The sequence below is a fragment of the Quercus lobata genome, chromosome 4, assembly GCF_001633185.2.
Source record: "Quercus lobata isolate SW786 chromosome 4, ValleyOak3.0 Primary Assembly, whole genome shotgun sequence".
Lineage (NCBI taxonomy): Eukaryota > Viridiplantae > Streptophyta > Magnoliopsida > Fagales > Fagaceae > Quercus > Quercus lobata.
Window position 1 is genome coordinate 93052638 of NC_044907.1, and position 26080 is coordinate 93078717.

The window sequence follows — 26080 nt, forward strand, 5'->3', positions numbered from 1 at the left end:
GGAAACCAACTACTTGGATGAGAAAACTTTTGGATTGCATGGTCCTCGGACTCAAGCCCAAGGACCATATGGGGGAAACCAACTACTTGGATGAGAAAACTAGGTTTTGGACAGAACCAAGGTATTGCATGGTCCTCGGACTCAAGCCTATGGGGAAACCAACTACTTGGATGAGAAAACTGGGTTTTGGACAGAACCAAGGCATTCCATGGTCTTCGAACCCAAGCCTATGGGGAAACCAACTACTTGGATGAGAAAACTGGGTTTTGGACAGAATTAAGGCATTGCATGGTCCTCGGACTCAAGCCTATGGGGAAACCAACTACTTGGATGAGAAAACTGGGTTTTGGACAGAATCAAGGCATTGCATGGTCCTCGGACCCAAGCCTATGGGGAAACCAACTACTTGGATGAGAAAAAGATTGAGCTTTGTAAGGTTGGCTACTTAATAACAATTCTAAAGTTACTCAATTCTCGGCTCAAATACTGTAAAAGGTTAATGCCAATAGGAGTGTTAAGAAGATGGAGAAACACCCCACTATTCAGTAGCATAGGGGGGCAGTTCATTTTGTGGGTGATACGTTCTCGGATGGTTACTTCCTACACTGCACCGGGCATTAAGCTATCATCTCGGCTAGTTTTGAGGTAAGTATCGTTTTTCACAGGTCGGCATTGTTGTGCCAAACAACTCTATTAAGGTTATGGTGATATCTTTTTTTTTTTTTTTTAGCAAGCGTTTTGGCCCTAAGTGTCATTGATTCAAATGCTATATTATTGTGCCGAACAACACTTACAAATTCATAATAGTGCCCTTCTCTTTGATAAAGGATTAGGGCCCCCAAGTACTGTACTCTAAGGTCGGCGGTATTGTGCTAGGCCGACCCAATAAGCTCATCATAATGTCCTTTCTTTTCCTGTCTAATGGGAGTTTCAGCTCTAAGTATCATTTGTTCGATTCGATATTATTATTAAGCCGGATTGTTTTTATAAACACAGAGCAAGATCTTTTTATTAACTGGGTCTTTGGTCCTAGACGTCGGCAACGGTTTAAGAACAAAAAGAATTCACAAGATTGTATGTCTATGCATTGCGCTATCATCTCGAAAATATAGAGAAAGAACATGTGAAATAAAGTGATAACAATTTTTATTAATATAAAGATGTATTACAACGTACAAAGAGGGGCTTAAACAAGCCTATACAAAAAGTAGATTGTCAAAACAATAAAAAAAAAAAAAAGCAATACATTAAGTGAACAATCAGATCTCTTTTTAAACTCGTCTCTGAAGTCCTTCCAAACTCTGCCTCGGTAGCGCCCATATCGAGAGAAGGACCTTCTTCTCGGTAGCCCCCATATTGAGAGAAGGACCATCTTCGAAAGAAGATGGAGGAGATGAATGAAGAAGATGGAGGAGATGAATGAAAAGAAGGAGGAGAAGAAGAGAGAAGAGATGAAAAGAAAGAAAAATGAGCAAAAGAGGGAGAAGGAAAAGCACCAGGATGGACCTGGTGGTGGAAAGAAGAAGAAAGAGAGGCAAAAGGAGGCACCAGTGAACGAAGAGAGGAAGAAGCAGGGGCACTTGGCCCCTACCTCAGTCCTGACTCCTAACACACTGGTGCCATGTTAGGTATGCTTGTGAGAGAGCGGTTGGTACTGATGATGAGTGTTCTTGACTCAGTCACGCCGAAAGTTGGACGTGACGAGTCCCTGCTTCGGATTTTGGCTGAAAGGATGGTGAGATAGATTTTGAGTCTTCGCCATCCCTGCCCTGACCGAGCCATTACGAGCTTTATTGGAATGTGGTGTTTACCGGGGGGGGGTATGGTTCCTTCATTACTCGTTGATTCGGTGAACGTATTATGATTTAGTGTATAACTAGTGGGTAAAGTAAACGCTAAGGGAGGCTAAGGATTTTAGATCTCAGAAAGGTAAAAAGGGTATCTGTACGAGAGCGATAGCCTCCTACTTGCCTTCTTATAGGAAGGGCAAAACGGAAGGTATTAAATTCGTCCAGGTTTCCAGAAGAACCTGTAAACAAAGATGTATCCGTTCCACTTCCCCACCTCATCAAACAAACCGTCGAATTTAAATAGTCTCGTAAAAAGAAGTCATTAAAAGCACGTCTTGGATAACCAAACGGCGAAAACGCGTCAGGAGTAAGATCAAAAGAATGTCTCGTAGACCGGTACATCTCCTGGGTAGATGGAGAACCGCCAGCATTAGTGAAAGGTCGAATTAGATGGGCCATAATAAGGGCTCGGTATTACCAAAACCCCCCTTTCCAACCAAGAGGTTGGACAGCATGGTTTTGAGGGGCTATTGTGGGGCCCAAATAATTTATGGGCCAGGCCCATTTACCCGTAGGAAGTCCAAAGGCCCAAGCCGAGGAGGGCTATGGCCGAAGTTTGATAATATAAAGCACAAAATGGCCTCGGGTTACAGCCGAGGACAGTTCAGTCCTCGGCGGACCCAAAGTCCCACCGGAGAGAGGGGCAAAAACGGTATAGAACTAAACTTGAAAGAAAATCTAAAATATCCAGGGAAAGCTGCCCTTACTGCCATTCAATACTCTGCACCTGACAGAGCCGTATTCTTCAGCTTTTACAACCACCCCCAACGACTTTGGGTATGGGCTGATGGGACAAGTATCAATCTTGGAAAGTTTGACCCTATACGTGGACGAAGGACAGTGAACGCAGGCGAGTATAAAAGGAAAAATGAGTAATCTAGAGCAGGGACTGGGAAAAATGGCCAAAAACCAGAGCCTCCCAGCCCACCTCCAGGAGAAGGACTCCAGGGGTGAAGGAAACTTAACCATGTATGAACACCACGAAAGACCCGCCGTCTGGTGACCAAGGCCTAGCCTTTCAAACCCACACTCTACAAATGATATTGTTTGAGTCATTTTACGTGCGAACCCAACACTGTTACGGTCCGCCACGAATCGTGTCCTTACATGCATAAATAATTTAAATATAAATTATATATATAAATATATACACACACTTGGGATCAGGCAGAATGAGAAAAACTTGTCCCTGTCCTATTATCTCTTTGAGGTGGGAAACAATTGTGCAAGACATGATAAGTTAGTTAGGCGGGGCACGATGTTAATTCCAATCCTAATCCAAGTGCACATTAAATGAAATAATTTGAAACTAAATTGGTTTTAAAAAAAATACCATTGAATTGTACTGTTGACCTTCATATTAAATTTTATATTTTAAATGTATATGTTTACATTTTTTTAAAGAAAAATAATGTTTTCTTCTTACAATCAGATGCAAAAAGAAAAAAGAAAAAAGTTATTTCCTCATTAATTTCTCTATGTTCCACTTACACATATATTCCCTTTTTCTTTTATTACTTACTGAAACATTCTATTTCAGTGGCAATTTACAACGGTCACTGTTATGACCAGAAGGCTTAGGTTTAAGTTGAAAAAGATATAAAACTTTAGGGTTTCATTAAAATTTGTAAAACTATAAAGTTTAATTTTGAATATACCTTAAAATAAAAAAAACAAAAATTTTGAATATCCCTTAAACTGAGTTTATTTATAACTTTTGAAAGTACACGGTTTATTAAACGTTATTCTTAATGTGGCAAAAGAGAAGGAAAAAAAGAAAAAAAAAAAACCTCATAAAGATATAAAATGTAAATTTTAATTTCCCATTTAATTTTGATTTTAGTATAAATTCAACAAGATTACTTTTGTTTCTTGGGCCACGCGAAAGGTCCGTGATTTATGTAATCAACGTTACCGCGTGACCCCACTTTGCTTAGAAAATTCGTAAAGCAATGTGCGCGTCAAATCATATCTTTGCCACTCCTGTCCAAAACTACTACAAAAGAAACCGGGAACATTCACAAGCGCACTTGCTAAACACTTTTTCTGTTTCTTTCTTGTGTTGTTCAATCCAACTTTACTTTCATTCTCCATAAGCTATGGCTGATGAACTGCTCATTGAACTCTTCAAGCTGGTGGGTCCAATCGTTTTAGAGGTTACGAAGCAAGAGATCAACTTGCTAGTTGGCGTTGATGACGAAGTCCAAAAGCTTCAAGGGAGGCTCGGATTCATCAAGGCAATGCTGGAAAATGCTGAGGAAAGACATGCTGTGAAGCAGCGTACTGAGAAGCTTTGGTTAGAGAAGATCCAAAATCAGTACTATGAGATGGATGACATCTTGGACGCTTGGAACACTGCAAGGGTCAGAGCAAAGATTGAGAAAGAAGAAGGAAAACCAGCTGATACTAACTCTCTCGCTGTTGTCAAGAAGAAGGTATGCTCCTTCTTCCTCATGTTGTTTTCATGTTGTTTTGACCTTCCTCTGCGTCATGATGTTGGTCACATGATTAGAAAACTGAATGAAAAGTTAGATATGATTGTCAAAGACAAAGCAACCTGTGGGATTGACTGTAATAGGCAACCTGATGTAGTTGAGCGACCAACAACTACGTCCTTTGGGGATGTGTCCGAAATAATAGGCCGTGATATCTATAGGGATGATCCACTAAGGAACCTGTTAGGTGTGGGTAGTCTAGAAGAAACAAATTCTTATCGTGTCATCTCCTTAGTGGGTATGGGCGGTATTGGAAAAACAACTCTTGCCCTATTAGCCTTCAATCATCTTGATGTGCAAGCCCATTTTCAAAAAAGAATGTGGATTTGTGTTTCTGATCCTTTTGATCAGTGCAAGGTTGCCAAAGCAATCATTAATAAGATTGACCCTAGCCATGAACATGGACCCCTCAATGATAGTGATTTGGAAGATCTCTTGCTTAAAATTCATGATTTGATTAAGGAGAAGAAGTATTTTCTTGTCTTAGATGATGTGTGGTTTGAAGACTCCCAAAAATGGGAGCCGTTCAAACGTGCTCTAAAAAATGGTGTTCATGGTAGTAGAATTCTAGTAACCACACGTAAACAAATAGTTGCGAAGAGTACAGGGAGTGACCTCATTATAAATTTGGACGTATTGTCTAGTAAAGACTGTTGGTTGATTTTTAGTAAACTAGCGTTTTCTAATGAGGAGGGACTTGGGTATCTCGAAGAACCTGGTAGAAAACTAGCAACTAAGTGTAAAGGCTTACCGCTCGCTGCAAAGCTTCTAGGTAGCCTCATGCAGAACAACAGAAGTATAGATCAATGGAATGAGATTTTGTATAGCAATTTTTGGGAATTGGAAGATATTGATAATATTGAAAAAAGCACTTTGGCACCATTGCTTTTGAGTTATTATGAACTACCCTCAGCAATGAGACGTTGTTTCTTATATTGTTCTGTCTTTGCAAAAGATTATTTCTTTCATAGAGATCAATTGGTCCTCCACTGGATGGCACAAGGATATGTTGAGTCAAAGACAAATAAGGAGATGGAAGTCATAGCGGAAGCATACTTTGAAAAGTTGGCCATGCGCTCTTTCTTCCAAGATTTCAAGAAAGATGAAGATAGTGATGGCAAGATAATAGGTTGCAAAATGCATGATATAGTGCATGACTTTGCTCGATTAATGACAAAAAATGAAACCTTCGAAACCGATGGTAATAAGGAGATAGATTTTCAAAGTGCTCGTCATCTACATTTAAAAATTTCAAAAGAAATGCAATTTCTTAAATCCATATATGGTGCAAAAAATCTACGCACTCTCTTTCTTCTTTCGCATGAGAGGTATTATAAGTATTATAAGTTTGAGATGCTCTTGTTGAACTCAATCCATAGTTTTAAATGTTTAAGAACATTAATTTTGGATCATCCAATTGAGAGACTTCCAAATGCGGTGGAAGATTTGATGCATTTAAGGTATCTTCATATATCTGAGAATGTTGAAATAGGAGAATTGCCCGAAACCTTTTGCAATCTATGTAATTTACAAACTTTGAATATCTGGGTTGATAAGTCTTTCAAGAAATTACCACAGGGGATGGGTAAACTAATTAACTTAAGACATCTTATATTTCATGGTGTTCATATGTACGATGTGGTATTTCCAAAAGGGATTGGGAAATTAACTGGTCTTAGAACATTAAGTATATTCAACATAGGTGATAAGGATGATAGTGAAGGATGTAAACTTGGAGAGTTAAAAAATTTGAATGAGCTTCGGGGGACTCTTACAATAAATGGGATGAAAAATGTGGAAAATGTAGATGAGGCTCAGAATGCACAATTCAAAGATAAAATACATCTCCGTGGATTGGTGCTAATATGGTATCCCGAATATATTAAGCCTAGGGTGGAGAATGACGTAAAAGTATTGAGTGCCTTAGAGCCACCACCATACTTGCAATATTTAAAAATTATGGGCTACATGGGCAACACAATTTATCCTAATTGGATGATGTCATGGACGACACTGAAAAAGCTTGAACTTCATAGCTGCCTATTTTTAGAGCATTTGCCTTCTTTGGGGCAGTTGCCATTCCTTGAAGTATTAGCGATAGAGAGGCTTTGGGAAGTGAAGAAGGTGGGAGATGAATTTCTGGGAATAGAAGATTCCAAAGAAAAGAAAGACATATTCCCAAACCTGAAATCTCTCAAATTTGACGTCTTGTCCAACTGGGAAGAATGGATTGTTACAAATCCGATAATAATGCCACGTCTTCAGTCCTTCAAAATTTTGGGCTGCGAAAAACTAAAGTCTCTGCCAGACGACTTGTTTACTGCTTCATCATTGAAGGAATTGGAAATTGTTGGTTCACCGCTTCTCGAAGAACGTTACCGTAGAGGGACCGGAGAGAACTGGCCCAAGATTTCTCACATCTCTAACATCAGATTGGGTAGGAAGTATTTGCAAATAGACGGTAAACCCGATGATTATCAAAGGTAACTCTGCTTCCTTTCTTCTTCTGCCCTTTATTTTATTTTTTCATTCCAAATATATCAATTAAATATAAATATATGGATTGGATTGTGAAAACAGTCCGGAAGTTTATTTTACTCCAACTCTCCTCCACTCAATGCCAACTTCTACGCATGCATTTATTTATTTATTAAATATATCAATTTAATATATAAATATATGGGTTTTGATTAAATTTTATATTTCTTGTTCATTTTTTGGTTTAATATTATATAGTTTCGTTGTGGGTTTTGTTGATTTTCTGTATTTTAAACTAAATCTAACAAAACTCGTTACTCAGATGCTTGTATTTTGGGGGTGGCCCATCTGATGAGTCTGAGTTTGAGGTGGAAGTAGACAGTGATGAGGGTCCAGAGATCTGTGAAGTAGACAGATAATAAGGGCTAGGTATTGAAGTGGACAAGATTTTTGAAGACCACAAAGGTGGTAAGTAATAATTATATAGTCGTTTAGCAAAAAAGAAAAAAGAAAAATAATAATGATGTGGTCATTAAAACTATAGTAACTGTTTATTGATTGTTTTTATTGAATTTTTGTGTGCGCGTTTGTGATCATGCTTTAGCCACAAGTAAAATTTGTTTGAATGAATGCTGGTGAGAGAGAAGAAGGATATCAAGCCTTTGTTGTAAATCACATACACACTCCCACCAAACATTCTATTTCCTATGCCCACTATTTGCAAATCTAAAATACATTTTCTTCTTTCTAGGTATTCATAAACTGTTTTTTTTTTTTTTTAATTTTGGTCAGGACCCTTTTTGGTCTAATATGTTACTCGTTATAAATAAGAGTGTTTTGATTTTGGGCATGTAATTCCATATTAACTAGTTACCAGTTAGTGTTATGCCTATAATTGATTCTTCTTATTCATTTTTGTCTTAATATGATATATCAATATGGATCTTGCGGATTTCATTGATTTTGGGTATTTGGACTAATCTGACATAACTCACTATGCTGTTCTTTTGGGCATGTAGCTGGTGGATGACAGAAATTGAGGGCCTTGGTTTTTTGAGTAATCACCGCGAGAGAGAAGAGGACTTTAAAAGTCTCTTTTGTGGATGTCTGAGGGTGGCTTTGGCTCTCGCTCTTTTACTTCATTTCTTCACTCTTTCTTCCGAAAAACAAATAAACCCTCCCTCCTACCATCTCCATTGCCACACTCTTCAGGTATTAGATCTGATCCTAATTTCAAGTCCATGTTTTCATCACACCCAGCATATTACTTGATCATGGCCGTGAAGTGAAATTAAATGGTGGAAGAGCTTGGTATAAAGATGATCTTCATATCTTAATGACAACATTCAAGTCCCTAAAATCCTATTTCTGTTGCAGTTAAAAAATATATAGTGATTGAATCTTAAACCCATTTAGACACGATGAATTTTTCAAACTTAATAGTTGTCAATTCAATTTTTTAATGAAAATGCTGTATAGGTGTTGATTCTTTTTGAATTAGTCTCTTATTTTTGTGATTTTGTTGGTAAAACTAAGTGCTTTTTTTCACATATTAATGAACAGAATGATTATCCCAAATCTATTCAATAAAACCATCCTATCACAGTTTCTTTGTGCCTAACTGCAATGAACTTATGAGATTGTCTATAACACCTGGCTAGTACTCAAATTCTGTAACACTTAATGCCCTGCTAGTTTGTAAGGAAGGTTTTGATGGAGTATGGGAGTGGGATTTGCCCATTACAAGCCAGCCCTGTATTGAGCAGCAAGTAGACTGTTTGAACCTAGTCCAAAAAGGTTAAGAAAAGATGTGTTGGCCAAGGATGAAGCAGAAAGTCAGAAACCTCTTTGGCTATTAATGGTACTATAAAGTTTGTTCTTTGGTATTTAAATCTTTCAGTTGTAACTTCTTCCACAGTTCTCTTTGGCCTTGTATGCTTATAAGTTACTCCACAATTTTCTTTGGCCTTGTATACTTATAAGTTATGTTGAACAAATGTCAGGAATCCTTACTTGGCCATCATTCGTCAGTCCAGGGTGCTACATGGGGCACAACCATCTGGCAGTTAAGAACCTAGTCAATTAAAATTCTCATTAATGGTCTTACATCTTTCTGACACATTTCTCTTCCATTAATATGTGAGAACTTAAATTAGCTTTACCTAAATCTTGTGGCTAAATTAAATTCATGCAGGATTTATAGCATTTTATGCTACTTTTGATTAGGACTTGTGCTTGAAGGAGCTGGTGGAGGACTTGGAAATAAGCTATTGCAGGATGTGAGTCTGTATATCTCAAAAATCAAGGTATGGACGTTAGTGTATTCTCTTGCTTCGGTGCTAAATGTGTTGTTTGTCATGCCCGAAAATTGTGAGCAGATCACCTTTAAAAGTTAGTAGAGGAAGAACTTGAAGAGCAGTATTTGTGTAGTAACTAACTCAACTATAAGGCTCGGCTTTGCAGTTGGCATTATGCATACCTGTAAGTACTAATTTCTGATCTTTTCATGTTTGATCATCAATGATTGTTTATCAGGTTTATCATTATAGGGACAGGTTGTGGTTTCAAATGTAACAGAAAATTTTGTTTTTACAAGTGCATGCTTTTGTTAAATTTCAATTTTTTGATAATATTTGAGGTAAAAGAAGTGCTAGAGTGTTAATAATGTTCAATCAGCCAGCAGTATATGAATGCTTTTTTGTTCATCATCCCTCGGTGATTCTCCTAATAGCTCTGGAGGTTTTTAGCTATATGATGACATGTGAAATTACAATATCAGTCAGTGCATTCTGGTGCACTTTTTGTACTATTGGGAGCCATGGTTTCTAATGTTTTCACTAATTGGACAATCTGTGCAAAGAAGGTAGCATTTTTGTCTTGCTCTTTATTGCCCAGTAACAGTGACAGTCTGGGACTCAAAGCTAAGGTTTTATCAGATTTTCGGAAAAACAAAGTGCTTATTTTCACATATGAGTGAACAAAGTGAACATCCCAAATCTCTTCAGCAAAATAATCCTATCACTGTTTGTTTGTGCCTAACTGCAATGAACTCTTGAGATTTTCTATAACACCTTGCTAGTACTCAAATTCTATAACACTTAATGCCCTGCTAGTTTATAATATCTTTAGCACTACATGGGGATGATAAATTTTTTACTAGTGAAGATGCGGGATTTGTAGGAAAGGTTTTGATGGAGTATGCGAGTAGGATTTTTCTGGGTTGGTGATTTGCCCAATACAAGCCAGCCTACCCCATTGAGAAGCAAGCAGACTGTTTGAACCTAGTCCAAAAAGGTTGAAAAAAGATGTGTTGGCCAAGGATGAAGTAGAAAGTAAGAAACCTAATTGGCTATTAATGGTACTATAAAGTTAGTTCTTTAATATTAAATCTTTAGTTGTAGCATCTTTCATTGCTCTCTATGGCCTTGTATACTTATAAGTTATATCTGAACAAATGTCAGGACTCCGTAAATGACCACCATTGGTCATCCAAGGTGCTACATGGGGCACAGCCATCTGGTAGTTCAAAACATAGTCAATTAATATTCTCATTAATGGTCTTATATCTTTCCAACACATTTCTCTTCTATTAATAAGTCTTAATTAATTCAGCCAATTTATAAAGAGAAGTTATATTATCTTCACCTAAATCAAGATTTATAGCATTGTATGCTAATTGTGATAAGGACTTGTGTTTGATTCGCGAGTCACCCTTTTACCTTGAAGGAGATGGTTGAGAATTTGGAAATAAGCTACTTGAGGATGTGAGACTGTATATCTCATAAATTAAGATATGGATTCTAGGGTGTATTCTCTTGCTTCAGTGTTAAATGTGTTGTTTGTCAAGCCTGGCAATTGTGAGTAGATCACCTTTGAAAGTTAGTAGAGGAAGAACTTGAAGAGGATTATTTGTGTGGTAACTAATTCAACTTTAAGGCCCGGCTTTGTAATTGGCATTATGCATACCTATAAGTACTTGTTTCTAATCTTTTCACGTTTGATCATCAATGATTGGTTGCAAGGTTTATCATTATAGGGACTGGTTATGGTTTCAGATGTGACGGAAACATTTATTTTTACAAGTGCATGCTTTTGTTAAATTTCAATTTTTAGATCATTAATCACCCAAGTTAATATTGCAGGTGAAAGAAGTGTTGTGTTAATAATGTTCAATCAGCCAATGGTCTATGAATGCTTTTATTCATCATTCCTTGGTGATTCTCCTAACAGCTCTAGAGGTATTGAGCTATATGATGACATGTGAAATTAAAATATTTATTGGCGCATCTGGTGCACTTTTTGTACTATTGGGAGCCATGGTTTCTAAGCTTACTAATTGGACAATCTATGCAAATAAGGTAACATTCTCTTTTTGCTCTTTATGTCTTTGGCTAGTAACAGTGGCAGTCTGAGACTAGGTTTTATCAGATTAACCTAAACTTATGTACTCTTAATTTGTGAGAAAAGGTCTTGATTCCTATATATGTAGTGTGCAGCACTTGTAACTCTCATGCTCATTATAACCATAAATTTGCCCCTCGGATTTCTACCTCATGTGGACAATTCAGCTCATATTGAAGGATTCCAATCTAGATTTCCCCTTGGCTTGGATATGTAAGGCACAAATAAATTCCTCCAAGATATGAAATAAAGTAGAAATCCAGGCACAAGTGTTATCAATACCTTTTATAGCATTAGTGCTTTAGTCCTCTTAATTCTTGGGTAATTAACTTGAACATTCTCTGCATTCTCAACTTCTAGTTTAAGTATCTACCATGGAAATGTGACCCAGCCTTGACTAAGCTTATTCTTTTGTTTTATCTACGCCGAAGAAATTGATAGATGTGCATATGGATATATTGAGCTATTTAATGGTCAGAAGCTGTATAGTTGTATAGTCTGCCTTTCTAGAGCATCAATCAGCTGAATGATTATGTCAATCTATTTGCCTATTCTTCAAGCTTTGCAAGTAAAACAAAGCTACTCTTGTATGGATGCTTACTGTGACAAAGGATCTTGACGGTTTACACCTCCCATTGTCAGCTTTTTGAAGCTGTCCAGCTTGTAGATTTTGTAGCCATTTCTTTTATGCTAATGGCCGGTGTCCCTAAACATTAGTATTGCACAACTGCATTGTACAAACACTTAGGAATGAAGTAGTAAAACAACACATCAAAATATATAAAGGAAAATCCAATTAAGGATTGTACATTTTATTTAAATATTTTATTCCAATCTCAAAGTATTTTTCACATGCATCATTTTCATTCCAAAGAACCATTGTATTTCTACAAAATTTAATGCAACACAAGGAGTGACATTGATCTACAACTGTATATAGGCACACCCTGAACATGTGTCAACCTCTGTCAAATTCTTACAGTCTATAGGTGCTTCATTTAGGCAAACCCTGAACATGTGTTAATGGTCTCTTTTTAGATTTGTACAGCCTATTGCTTCTATGCTCTAGAAACCTTATTATCCTAAAGATTTTCAATCTGATTACTGAATAGGGAATAATACACATTTTGTAGCCCATTCAGAATCTACACACCACAGGCTTAACTAATGCAGTAAATCTTCTAATAAAAAGTAAGAGTTGACATCAGAATAGAACCATTAGTATAGAGTTAAGTACAAGTGAAACCAACAATATAGAAAAGGTCATGAATCTTTTGCAACTTTATGAAACAAAGTCTAACAAGATACACTGCTAAAATTAACATGGAATTGTCTGTTTCACCTGGAACAAGAACTTGCTAGTACTCAAATTCTAGAATACTTAACACCTTGCTAGTTTATAAAATCTTTAACACTGCATGCGGATGATATATTGGTGTTTTTGACTAGGGAGGATATTGAACTCGTAGGGAAGGTTTTGGTGATTTGCCCATTACAAGCCAGCCTACTATTGAGCAGCAAGCATACTATTTGAACCTAGTCCTAAAAGGTTGAGAAAAGATGTATTGGCCAAGGATGAAGCAGAAAATCAAAAACCCCATTGGCTATTAATGGTACCATAAAGTTTGTTCTTTAACATTTAAATTCTCTAGTTGTAACTTCTTCCACTATTCTCTATGGCCTTGTATACTTATAAGTTATATCTGAACAAATGTCAGAAAACCTTAAATGACCATCATTGGTCAATCTAGGGTGCTACGTGGTGCACAGCCATATGGCAGCTAAGAACCTAGTCAATTAGTATTCTCATTAATGGTCTTATGTCTTTCCAACTCATTTCTCTTCCATTAATTTTTCCCAATCAAATCAGCCAATTTATCAAGAGAAGTGAAATTAGCTTCACCTAATTTTTGTGGCTGAATTAAATTCATGCAGGATTTATAGCATTGTATGCTAATTTTGATGAGGACTTGTGCTTGATTCCCAAGTCACCCTTTTACCTTGAAGGATCTGGTGGAGAATTTGGAAATAACCTACTCCATGATGTGAGTCTGTATATCTCTAAAATCAAGGTATGGATGTTAGGACGTAATCTCTTGCTTCGGTGCTAAATGTGTTGTTTGTCATGCCTGACAATTGTGAGCAGATCACCATTGAAAGTTAGTAGAGGAAGAACTTGAAGAGGAGTATTTGTGTAGTAACTAATTATAACTTTAAGGCTTGGCTTTGCAGTTGGCATTATTCATACCTGTAAGTACTTCTTTCCAATCTTTGCATGTTTGATCATCAGTAACTAGTTATCAGTTTTATCATTATAGGGACAGGCAGTGGTTTCAAATGTTACAGCAAAATTTGTTTGTACTAGTGCATGCTTTTGTTATATTTTAATTTTTTGATCACTAATCACCTAAGATAATATTGCAGGTGAAAGAAAGTGCTGAAGTGTTAATAATGTTCAATCAGCCAGTGGTATATGAATGCTTTGTTCATCATCCCGTGGTGATTCTCCTAAAAGCTCTAGAAGCATCTGATGCACTTTTGGCCTATTGGGAGCCATGGTTTCTGAGCTTCTCACTAATTGGACAATTTATGCAAATAAGGTAACATTTTCTTTTTGCTCTTTATGTCTTTTGCTAGTAAAGTGACAGTCTGAGACTCAAAGCTAAAGTTATATCGGATTAACCTATACTTATATACTATTAATTTGCAAGAATAGGTCTTGACTTCTAAATATTCATTTTGCGGCACTTTTAACTCTTGTGCTCATTATAGCCATAAATTTGCCCCTTGGATTTCTACCTTGTGTGGACAATTCAGCTCATATTGAAGGATTCCTGTCTGGATTTCCCCTTCATTCTTTTAATCTGTCCTCAATTTGGAAATGTAACCCGCAAAAAATTCCTCCAAGATATGAAATAACGCAGAAATCTAGGCTCAAGTGTTATCAATACCTGTTATTGGATTATAGCTTTAGTCCTCTTAATTCTTGGGTAATTAACTTGAACTTTTCTAGTTTATGATCCAGCCTTGACTAAGCCTTTTCTTTTCTTTTGTTTTATCTCCCCCGAAGAAATTGGCAGATATGCATATGTATATATTGAGCTATTTAATGGTCAGAAGTTGTGAAGCCGTATAGCCGTATAGTCTGCCTTTCTAGAGCATCAATCAGTTGAAATGATTATGTTAGTCAATCTGCCTATCCTTCAAGCTTTGCAAGTATAACAAAACTACTCTTGTATGGATGTGCATTGTGACAAAGGATCATGGTAGTTTACGCCTCCCATCATCGACTTTGAAGCTAGCCAGCTTGCAGATTGTTCAGCCACTTCTTTTATGCTCATCACCTGGGTACCTGAGCAAGAGATTTGGAGCTTGAGAAATCAGAAAGTGCATAATAGAGGTTCTGTCGATATTCTGATGGCAAGCAAGCATATTCAAGCCTAATCTATGGAGTTTCAGTCCTTAATGTCTGTTGAGAACAGTAAAGTAACAAGCTTATCCCACTTGTCCTGGGAACCTCCTCGAGCGATCAAGATCAATATTGCTGCAGCAGTCTTGGACTCAGTCATCGCCATAGCTATCGTAGCTAGAGACTCTAATGGTAAGGTTATGAAGGTTGGAACTAAATTGCATGGAAGTGCTCCCCTCTCCAAGCTGAAGCTGTTACGCTCTTATGGGCTGTTCAAAATTGTTGCTAGCAAGCTATGGAGCTTTGTCATTTTTTAGGTTGACTCTAAAGTTTGTTTTGAGCCCCTAATTTCTAGAGACCTCCCATCTGATAGGTCCATAAGTAACATCATTTGTAATATTATTAGTATCTCCGAGTCCTGTCTTTGTTTTAGTTTTTGTTGGGTTAAGCGGGTATGCAACTTTGTGGCTCATACAGCAGCAAAGCTTGCTATACACCAACGTCTTCTTGTTTCAATAGCGATAATTTGCCTACAGAACTTGTCTCTGCTTGCAAGGTAGGAGCTGGTATATGGTGTACCTGGCATATATGCTGGGTCACTCACAAACTGGCGGGTCCCACACACTGTGTGGGCCGCCTATGTGTGAGAGACCCGGCATATATGCCGGGTACAATATATAATTTTCGGTAGGGTAGACTATCCTCTTGTTTCCCTTATTTAATGTTAATAAAACAACTGTATTGCCTGCAGAACTTGTCTCTGGGTACCTAAACATTAGTATTGCACAATTGTATTGTACAAACGCAAAGGACTGAAGTAGTAAAGTAACACAATCAAAATATATAAAGGAAAATCCAATTAGGGATTGTACACTTTATTTACATTTTTTATGCCTTTCTCACAGTAGTTTTCATATGCATCATTTTCATTCCTAAGATCCATTGTATTTCTACAAAATTTAATGTCATTGGCATCGACGTTAGTTGCAGCCAACTTCAAGGTACCATCCATTCCAATAGCAGCCTTTTTTTACTTCAACATCTCAAGACACTCAACCTTTCTTACAATGACTTAAGTGGCTCTAAATTGTGTCCTAAGTTTGGTTGGTTTGCGAACACAACGCATCTCAGTCTCACAACATGCAACTTAACTGGTGAAGTTCCATATTTCTTATCTATCGAAAGTGTTTTCACTTGATCTCTCTTAGAATGGCAACATGAAACTAGAAGATTCAAGTTTGCAAGGGCTTATTGGAAACCAAACCAAGCTAAGTAAACATGGCATTAGAAACCTATATATATATACAGACACACTATTGTAACCCATTAGAAACCTTTTTAACATTTGCATTGAGTTAAAAAAGGAAGACATAAGTGCCATCATCAACTGCCACTTGGGCTTCACTTCTATATTTGTGCATGATTCTAGTGTTTTATTTGTCACATACTCGCATCATACTTTTCGAGGGACCTTTGTTACTCTAATTTAAAAAATTAAAAGATTAAACTGAAACATTTGAAAGGTTACATTTCTAGAGTCAATATTTCTTTGGAAACTCTCCCCTGTAGGAGTCTTTTCTCTCTCTCTGCTGTAAGAGATCTCTCCCTTCCTTGGATTCCATTCTAGGGACTTTTCTCGGCACACTCATAGCCGTGGTGAAAGAAAAACTTCTAGAAAAAACTCCCAAAATCCCCTATATGCAAATATGGATCAAGCAGTTACGGAAGGACTTCAAAAACTACAGCTAACAAAGGAAGAAGAAGAAGACATCCTAATTACTGTGGCAAATCGGCAGGAGCTTCTTGAGGAATGTCACCTCAGCCTGTTTGGACGATTGTTGTCTAAACGTCAACAAAACCAACGGGCACTCAAAAATACATTAAGGTCAGTGTGGAAGATGGGATCTGAGTTAAGAATTGTTGAGGTGGGGAACAACATACTCCAATTCAAGTTCAACTCCAAGTATGAAATGGAGTGGGTGGAGAGAAGTGGTCTGTGGAACTTTGATAACAATCTTCTTCTCTTGAGCAGATGGAAGAAAGGAATGACAACGGCAAACATCACATTCACTCACAGTCCATTTTGGGTCCAGGTATGGGGCTTGCCCTTTGAATTTCTGTCTGAGGAAGTAGGGAAAGAAATAGGATGTAAACTTGGTGAGGTTATAAAAGTTGATAAACGATCATGGCAAGCAGACCAAGCCAAATTCATGAGGATAAGGGTAAACCTTCCAATTCATAAACCACTAAGAAGAGGAGCCCATATCACCAATGCAGAAGGTGAGAGATTTTGGATCAATTTTAAGTATGAGAGACTTCCCACTTTCTGCTTCATATGTGGGAAACTTGGACACGATGACAAACACTGCACACAAAACTTAGAGGGGTAGCCAATCAATCAACAATACGGTGAATGGATAAGGGCAGGAGGTCAGGGCAAAGGTAATGTTGAAAAAGTAAGACCCACAAGTAGCAGAAGCTATGAATCAATGGAGGAAGAAGTTAGAGAACCACGGTTTAGAATGGAGCCAAAAAACAAAGACACATACGTCCAAATAGTGAACAATGGAAATGAGGCAAGGACAAGGAGTCAGAATCTTGAAAATATGAATGCAGAGATGTCAGGCACCATTGAGCCGAATTTGTAGGGTGGATGGGACGATATGGAGAAAGTGGAGAATGTTCTGGCGCAAGCGAAGGAAACACGTGATGAGCAAAATGGAACTAAATCTGATCTGGTCAAGGACTTGTTAAAAGGTAACGAGGAGGCCTATCCCTTAGTGGGCCTACCACAAAAGGCCAGCACCAAAATTTTTGGAGTTAAAAGCCCAGTAACGCCAAAGAGTGGAACAACGGTAGATATAAAAAACAAGGCCCAAGTTTTGGGCTCAGATGGGGCAAAAAAGACCAAGGCCACGGGTAAGCTGAAAAAAGTAGCAAGGGAAATAGGAAAGAGTCAGATTGCAAATAAGGAGGCCCAAGTCAATATTGGAGGTAAGAAAAGGGCTGGTTTTGTTGAAAGCTTAGAAGAAAGTAAAGGCAGAGCTCAGAAGAGAGTTTGTGAAACACATCTCTCTAATGACAAAAAAAAAAAAAAAAACATTTGAAAGGTTAATACCATTTTAGAACATAAGATCACGGTTGAAGACCAAATGTGTAATTAAAAAAACAAAAGTTTACTTAATAGCCTTTTTTTGTGGGCATGGAAGCGCTTATTACTGGTTTTTTTTTTTTTTGAAGAAAAAAAAAGCATAAATTCAATATTGTAATAATAGTTGGGGTAAATTTGTTAGTTTTACTACTACAAACTGTGCAAAATTTCTCCCTATATACACATGTCATAATACCTTACTTCACAATTGTATCAATTTAAAAAATTAAAAAAGACCTAAAGTTTGGGATTTATCAATAGGTAATATTGCTCCATACCTAACCAGAAGGCTACCACGGTACCAATCAAAAAGATTGTTGTTGCTATTGGATGTTGAAATGGATTTTGGAATTTATCCTATATATATATATATATATATATATATATATATATAGGATTAGTCTAAATAAGTTCTCATAGTTGTTAATAATTAAAAGAAGAGATTAGTCTAAATACATAAGTTTATACATCTAATTCATAAGCTGAGAAATAAATTAATCTAAAAGTGTTAGGAGTATTGAAATATATGGGAAATGTTAACGAGTGCCGTAAGACATTGGTTAAGAATCTAATTAAAGAAAGTTTTTATGGAAAAAAAAAAAAAAACAATTAATGTTTTGACAGTTTTTTTCATTTCCCATAAAAGTGATGTCAAAACTTTCCTAAAATGGATTCTTAACCAATGCCATAAAGCACTCGTTAACATGACCCTTGAAATATAACTACAAAGTTGTTTACATGTCTCATCTCTTTGCATTAATTGCTTTAAAAACATTTACCTAGAATTCAATTCTCTTTCTCTAATCTTTTAAGCATTTAAAATTTGGAATTATAACAAAAACTTAAAGTTGAAAACTGTAAATAAAAGTTAAAAGATAGAGGGGAGAAAAGAAAAAGAAAAATAAAAAAAATAAAAAAGCTTAAAATTCTAATTTGATTACTTAATGTCATTTACTCATTTAGGTAGTACTTTTCAATATTATTTTTGGATAAAATATGAGACCTATTAATATTCCATGAGAATTTTGGGGGGGGGGGTGGGTGGGGGGGATATCAAATCAAGAAAAGTGGTGTAATTGTAGCGAAAACTGAAGTGATATGGGTTCTGTAGAGTTCTCTTCTTTCGATTTTATTTTTTCGCTGTGTCAGGTTTGGTTCTAAGCCGAGTGTTACCCAGCCTAAAATATGATATCCAGAGTTTAGAATTGTTTTCTAAATGCAATGGGTTAGTGTTGCATGCTTGTTTTTTGCACAAGTTTTGCACTTTGACTTAACTAGGTCTTTCTTATATCCTTTGTCATACATCAAAGGAAACAACCAAAAAATGGTGACCATGGTCACTTATACATTAGAACCAACCATAGTCCTTGGGGTCTCTAACATGTAAGTGTTGAATATTAGCTCTGATACTATGTTAGATTTTATGAGAATATGGAGAAAGAGATTATAGAGAGAAGAAATTAAGAGAGCACAATTTTTCCATGGTTCGGCCTAACGGCTTACATCCAATAAGAGAAAGCCTTGACCACTTCATTTTCACTATAATCTCAATACACACATTTACAATGAACCATAAGGAGAGAGAGCTAGGGTTAGGCATACATGGGCTTACAATAGAATCGGGCCTACTCATATAAACCTAATACCTCTAATCATGGATATGTTGATACATTTTTTTTTTTTTGAGAATCAAAACTATGAAACTTCTTTAGGGAAGGCTATCAAGATCAGCCAAAAATACAGATTCAAGGTCTGGTGGTATTTCTTCCATCCAAACAGACATGAGAGGAGGTATAATTGCTCTCCTTCCTAGTGAATGTGCTAACCTATTACAATGTCTCCTAACGAAGGATAATTTCGCTTTAGAGAAGTGAGACAACAGGAAAAGAATATCTGCTGCAATATTTTCGTAGTGGGTCAACTTGCTGCCTCCATTCATCAGGTTCTTTATAAGGAGTTCTGAATCACCTTCAAGAGTTATATCGTCGAAGCCAAGTTCCAAAGAAAATTCTAAAGCTCTTCTTACTGCCAGTGCTTCCACCTCAATGACCGATGTTGACAGGGGTATTTGTTGAGTTAAGGATGCGGTAATTAACCCGACATCGTTTCGGATCACCACGCCCATCCCAACACTATCTCTGTTTGCAAATGTCGCTCCATCAAAGTTGATCTTGAACTCGTTAGCCTCAAGTGCTGTCCAATGAGTTGTTGATCGTCCATGGGGATGTGAAGGTGGCACGTTGGTAGTTTCAGACCCCATCATGCGTTCCTGGGCAAACTCCAACACTTTGTCAAGTGGAAAGGCAGGTTTGTAGAGGTGAAGGTTGTTACGCCTATTCCAAAGTGTCCAAATTATTGCTGCAAACAGCTCCGGCTCTCTGTTCCATGCAAAAATGAAATCAAACACGTCAATAAAAGAGGAGCATGTAGAGAGCGTGCCATGGTTCCACTTTGGCCGTGTTCACCACAGGGGCTTCAATTCTGGGCAATGCAACAAGGCATGCACAACATCTTCTAAGTGCATTTTACATCGATCACAGGTGCTTGTGGTAGTGATCTTACAGCAGACCAAGTCCACTTTAGTGGGTAGAGAGTCTTTGCAAGCTCTCCAGGCCAGATGTTTCACTTTGGCTGCGTTTGAATCGACTTCAAAGTGATTCCGGAAATGATTTTTCGGAAAAAAGGTGTGTTTGGTTGGTCCGGAAAATTCTATTTTCCGGAAATTGAAATCCGTTGACTGAAAAAAAAAGGCTTTGACCACGGAAATGAATTTCCGTTCCTATATTCACTTCAAATGAATTCCGGAAAAAGGGAGAGAGCGAGCGCGCGTGAGGAAGGCGAGCTCCAGTCCAGTCTGATGATTGCCGGCGAACCCAGTCGAGCTCTAGTCCGCGCCACCGATTGCTAAGCGTCGATCGCGATCGTGCCATGCTTCGCGAGATCGCGATCTCGCCGCGTCGATCGCGATCGGCGCAGTGCTTCGCGAGATCGCGATCTCGCCGCGTCGATCGCGATCGCGATCTCGCTGCGTCGATCGCGATCTCGGATCGCGATCGCGATCTCGCGAAGAAGGCGAGATCGCGATCGACGGCGCGGTCGTCGGACTGAATTTGTCGTCGTGGATGATTTTTTTCTGGGTTGTGGCTTGTGTTTTTCTGAATTTGTGTTTTCCTTCTTCTTTTCCAAACACCAAAAAATATTTTCCGGAAATTTTTTTGAAGTGCAACCAAACACATGGAAACATTTTCCTTTTCCGGAAATTAGCATTTCCGGAAAATATGTATTTTCAGGAAAACGTTTTACAGCAACCAAACACAGCCTTTGTTTGGAACATTGAGACCCCAAATCTTCTTCCACAGTGGCTTTAAGGCTTCATTCTCAGATGGACCAAGTTGCTTACCAAGATGTTCTTCATGCAGAAACTTGTACCCAGATTTAACAGAGTATGCACCATCCGAGTTGAAGGGCCAAATCAACACATCATCTTGAATCGTCCTACAGAGGGGGATATTTTTTATGATACTCACTTTAAAAGGATAGAATATTTTTTCTAGGACATCTTCCCTCCATATTTTCTGGTCATGGTCTATCAAATCACTCACTAAGGCTATGTTGCTGCCTTCAATTCGTGGTGACAGCAGCTTCGGGTTTGCTTTGAGTGGCAACCAGTTATCCCCCCAGTTGTGGACTGAGTTCCCTGAACCAATTCTCCACCTACTCCCCCGTTTAATTACATCTCTTCCCCGCATAATACTCTGCCATGCGTAAGAAGCATTTGCAGGTATTTTGGCCTCCATCATCGTTGTAGTGGGGAAGAATTTGGCTTTAAAAACATGGTAGAATAAGGAGTTTGTGTCATGAAGCAGCCTCCATGTGTGTTTTGCCAAAAGTGCGTCATTAAAAAGGTAGAGATTTTTAAAACCCATACCACCTTGAGATTTTGGCTTACACAAATCCTGCCACTTAACCCAATGAACCTTCCTATTATCACCTCTTTGACCCCAAAAATATCTTCATATCATCATTTCAATCTCATGGCAAAGTGTTGAAGGGAGCTTAAAGCAAGCCATGGTATAGGTTGGGAGGGCTTGTGCCACAACCTTAATCAGGATCTCTCTTCCTGCTTGGCTGAGGAGTTTAGCTTCCCAACCTTGAATCTTTTTCCAAACCCTCTGTTTGATGTATGTGAACCTCTCCTTTTTATTATGGCCAACAAGAGAAGGGAGGCCTAGGTATGCCTCGTATTGTTGGACCACCGGAACCCCAAGCATCTCCTTTATAGCCAATTGGTTTTCTTCAGAAGTTGATTTATAAAAGAAGAGGGTGGTCTTTGCTCTATTTATTTGCTGCCCTGTTGCCCTCTCATATTTAGCCAATACATTGAGCAAACTTTGGCATTCCTCTATGTTGGCCATATAAGCCCTTGGTACACATGAGGAAAAGGTAGGGAGATAGCGGACCGCCTTGCCTTAGTCCTCTTGTTGGAGTGATGTGACAATGGGGCTCCCTATTAATCAATACTGAATATGAGGCTGTGGTGATGCATGCCATCATGAGTTTCACCCACCTATCATGGAAACCCATGTTCACCAATACTTTCTTCATATAAGCCCACTCCACCCTATCGTAAGCCTTACTCATGTTGAGTTTCAAAGCCATAAAACCCGACTTACCCTTAGTATGGTTCCTCATGTAGTGCAAAATTTCAAAGGCCACTAAAATATTATCTGATATCAATCGTTCAGACATAAAAGCACTTTGGTGTTCTGAGATAAGCTGAGGCAAAACATCTTGCAAATGGTTGGTTAGAACTTTAGCAAAAATTCTATATAACACGTTACTTAAGCTTATAGGTCTAAATTCTGACACATATTTCGGGTCCTTTACTTTTGGGATCAAAGTAATAAAAGAATGACAAAGTGCAGGAGGTAAAACACCCGAATTTAAATAATGCAAGATGGAATGTGACACTTTAGAACCAAGCAAAGACCAATAATTTTGGTAGAATAAAGGGGGCATACCATCCGAGCCAGGTGCTTTCAAAGGGGCCATTTGTCTCAAGGCAACTTCCACTTCTTCAATTGTGAAGTCTGCCACAAGCTTTTCGTTCATTTCATTTGTCACCACTTGAGGAATTAAGTCAACCACCTCCTCAAAGTTGCTGGGAGGTGAAGAGGTTTTGATAAAAATCCACAGTAGTGACATTTACTTGAGCTTGCCGAGTGCACCATCTGCGTGTAGCATCATGCAATTGTGTAATATAATTTCTTCTTCTCCACTGTGAGGCTTTGCTAGTGAAAAATCTAGTATTTCGGTCTCCATCCTTAAGCCACAAAACCTTAGATCTTTGTCTCCACATTTTAGCTTCTTTATCAAGGAGGATGTTCACCTCACCCTCCAACCATCTCATGCATCTAGAGTCCCCAGTCCGAACAGCCCTCCATTCTGCCTCCTTCAATTGCTTCTTCTTTTTCTTTTTCTTTTTTTCTAATTCTTTTCGGACACTGCCAAAACTCTTCCTACTCCAACGGGTCAGCTCTTGCCCATATCTATCAATTTTTTTAACACCCTTGTACCCCACGGCTCAAAGGAATTCTCACTTCAAATAGCCTCAATTGTCTCACTACAACCCTTATCAGTCATCCATATATGTTCGAAGCGAAAAGGTTTTTGGAAGCTACAATCCATACCTTTAGGTGAGATACACAACGCCTTATGGTCAGAAGCGGTTCCGTCTAAGTGCAACACTTTCGTACCTGGGAACATTGAGAACCATTCATTGGTGGCCATTGCTCAGTCAAGCCTCTCCCAAACTGTGAACTCAGCAAGTGTTTGTGCCATGTAAAGGGAAAGCCTACAAATTCTAAGGCCATGAAACTGCATTCGTCAAGAGCATCTCGGAACAATTGCATTTGGTGGTGGGGTCTTGGTCGGCCTCCCTATTTTTCAAATTGTCTCGTAATCTCATTAAAGTCTCCGGCGCACAACAATGGGGCTGACCCCCTAGTTTTTGGATTTCTCAATTTTGTCCAAGACACGTCGCTTATGCGTATCAGGTTCCCCTTAGAATCCGGTAAACCGACATTCCTTCTCGGTGTTTTTATTGATAGTGGTGTCAATGTGGTTCTTGGAGTTAGTTTCAATATCCAAGGGAAAACCTTCTTTCCAAAAAATTGCTAAACCGCCCCCTTTATTAATCCGGGGAACCTCAAATAAAATTTTGAATTGAATCCTTAGTTGAACTTATTCTAGTCTAGCTTTGTCTGCCCATGTCTCGGCTAAAAACATGACAGAGAGATCTTTCGCCCACACCCAATCTGCAAACTGATCTTCTGTACGTAGGTTCTCAAGTCCACGACAGTTCCATACTAAGAGACTCATTGCTTCTGGCAGGGCTAGGAACTAGCCTTTGCCAATATTTGTATTTGTTCTTCATCAACTTGTGAAACCATGGATCTCCTTTTTGGTAACTTAGATTGGTGTTTGTCATCAGGTAAAGCCCTTTTTGTGCCACACAATGCAACCTGGCACATTTTCTGTTCCACAGCAGCCCTAAGAACACGTTTCCAAGTTGGTCTATTTGTGGTATTTGATGAAGGTGGGGTTGGGTTGGGAACATCTGGTGTGGTTAAAGTGTTTGGGGGGGGGGGGGGTCGGGTTAGAGGTATGATATGGATTATAAGGCTGGGGAATATTTGGGGTATGTGTATCGGTTAAGGGGGTCTTGAGTTTATCTGATAAGGTTGTGGTGTCAGTGTTTGATATGGGTAATTCAAATTTCCTGAGGTCGCGGTCTATTTCCTCAATGTGTTTTTCAAAAGAATCTTCGGATATTAATGAGGGCACTAAACTCTGGTTTAAATGAGGATGGTCGACTTTGTGTTTACCTTGAAGGAAAGTATCATCAATGTTTGTAATGGGTGGAGAATTACTGTGATTGGCGCTATCCATATTGGGCTTGACAGTGTTTGGAGATTCTCTGGTCGCTGCCCTCCATGGCTCACTGGTTTTCCTCTGTTCAAGTATTGTAGCTCCCTTACTAGCATAAAAACCCGAGACAGACACCACCGATTTGCGAGCCAATCATTGGCGAGGCCCTTATCCATGGTCCAAACTCCTTGTCAAATTCTTCCAGTGTGCTTTCACTATCAATCCATCGCTTGCAATCTCTATCGTTGTGTGTGAGGCAACCACACCAATAACAAATGTTAGGGAGTCGTTCGTGCCTAAAAGAGACCCACAGCTCTTTATCATCATCAAGAGCTATCACCCTTCCCTGGCACAAAGGTTGTGATATATCCACCAAAACTCTGACACGCATAAATCCACCATACTCCTCTGTCCTCAAGTTTGATTGATTCTGTACTACACCTACTGTCTTGCATAAACCTTTGGCCACAGTTGGATTCATGAACTTCATTGGTATTCCATGCACTTGAACCCAAAACGGGGTGAGATTGAAGTCCATATTTTGCATGTTGCTTACTCCATCGTATCTACGTAGCACCATAAGGTGCTTGTCAAAGTTCCACGGTTCGTTTGCGAGTATATTGTGCACTTCAGTTTTATTATCAAAAGTAAATAGAACCATATGATTCCTAAGGTGCTTAATTTTGAAGCCATTTTTGGATCGCCACAGGGGTGTAAAGGTGGTTGCGATGGCGTCAATGTCAAAGCTTGCTTTGTAAAGAACTTCGCTGCGATGATGAAAATTGAAGTGGCCATGTCATTGTGGAGTTGGAACTTGGGGCCTTCCTTGTGTGAGATGGACAACCTAGTCCATTGTTTTGTGAGATCTTCCATCAGAGGCAGATTGAGTGTTTCCCAAAAGCCCCAGAGAAAAAACCCTACTAGCCTTAGAGTAACCCTGTTACACTAAGGAACCAAAATCTCCTCTGAAAAGGGATTGCTATTCTACATAAGTTGCTTATATCTAAATAATGTGAGATAATAAAGAGGCATATAAAGATAATAAACAAGGGTAAAAGTTCAAAGATTTCATAAGAAAAGACAAAAAAAAAAAAAAAAAAAAAAAACCATTTTCTCACCCAAAAATCTATGTGAAACTTTGAATTTTTGGTAAAACATTTTAAACAAACCCTAAAACATGTGTGACTCAAAGCTTTTGACAGCCACCTCTTGCAAATCCAAAGTCTCTTGTCTAAATTTGAATCTTAACTTGTTTAACCATTATCAAAACCAATAGGAGCATGGTAAATCAATAGAATGGAAAGATATTTACTTTGTTACTTTTTGTTGTATTTCCACTATTGGAAATCTCTTGCACCCAACCTGT

The 26080-nt window shown here is 38.3% G+C and overlaps 2 protein-coding genes across 5 annotated transcripts; both read left to right on the top strand.

Annotated features, from left to right (window-relative positions):
* The first annotated feature begins 3805 nt into the window (after positions 1-3805).
* On the top strand, positions 3806-15482 carry LOC115986380 (putative disease resistance protein RGA3). 4 transcript variants are annotated; one of them, XM_031109319.1, is made up of 12 exons: positions 3806-6828; positions 7146-7291; positions 7843-8035; positions 8519-8684; positions 8827-8888; positions 9018-9129; positions 9202-9304; positions 10004-10155; positions 10966-11181; positions 11313-12837; positions 13160-13269; positions 13371-13478. In XM_031109319.1, exons 1-2 carry the CDS (start codon positions 3950-3952, stop codon positions 7240-7242), a joined length of 2976 nt encoding a protein of 991 aa, XP_030965179.1. In that variant the 5' UTR covers positions 3806-3949; the 3' UTR covers positions 7243-7291; positions 7843-8035; positions 8519-8684; positions 8827-8888; positions 9018-9129; positions 9202-9304; positions 10004-10155; positions 10966-11181; positions 11313-12837; positions 13160-13269; positions 13371-13478. The 4 variants fall into 4 exon arrangements, 1 of the variants encoding a protein (XP_030965179.1); XR_004090707.1 differs by lacking the exons at positions 3806-6828; positions 7146-7291; positions 7843-8035; positions 8519-8684 and adding exons at positions 13649-13824; positions 14295-15482 and having other exon boundaries at positions 8885-8923; positions 9050-9129; positions 13371-13474; XR_004090706.1 differs by lacking the exons at positions 3806-6828; positions 7146-7291; positions 7843-8035; positions 8519-8684; positions 8827-8888 and adding exons at positions 8889-8962; positions 13649-13824; positions 14295-15482 and having other exon boundaries at positions 9050-9129; positions 13371-13474.
* A 724-nt stretch (positions 15483-16206) lies between these two features.
* On the top strand, positions 16207-17281 carry LOC115986181. Its single transcript, XM_031109037.1, has 2 exons — positions 16207-16913; positions 17061-17281. Exons 1-2 carry the CDS (start codon positions 16340-16342, stop codon positions 17279-17281), a joined length of 795 nt encoding a protein of 264 aa, XP_030964897.1. The 5' UTR covers positions 16207-16339.
* Positions 17282-26080: the final 8799 nt, after the last annotated feature.

Coding starts and splice junctions, on each gene's coding strand:
- LOC115986380 (XM_031109319.1), top strand. CDS start 3,950: ATGGCTGATGAACTGCTCATTGAACTCTTCAAGCTGGTGGGTCCAATC. Junction 6,829..7,145: donor AAACCCGATGATTATCAAAG/GTAACTCTGCTT, acceptor CTCGTTACTCAG/ATGCTTGTATTTTGGGGGTG.
- LOC115986181 (XM_031109037.1), top strand. CDS start 16,340: ATGGATCAAGCAGTTACGGAAGGACTTCAAAAACTACAGCTAACAAAG. Junction 16,914..17,060: donor CCATATCACCAATGCAGAAG/GTGAGAGATTTT, acceptor GGATAAGGGCAG/GAGGTCAGGGCAAAGGTAAT.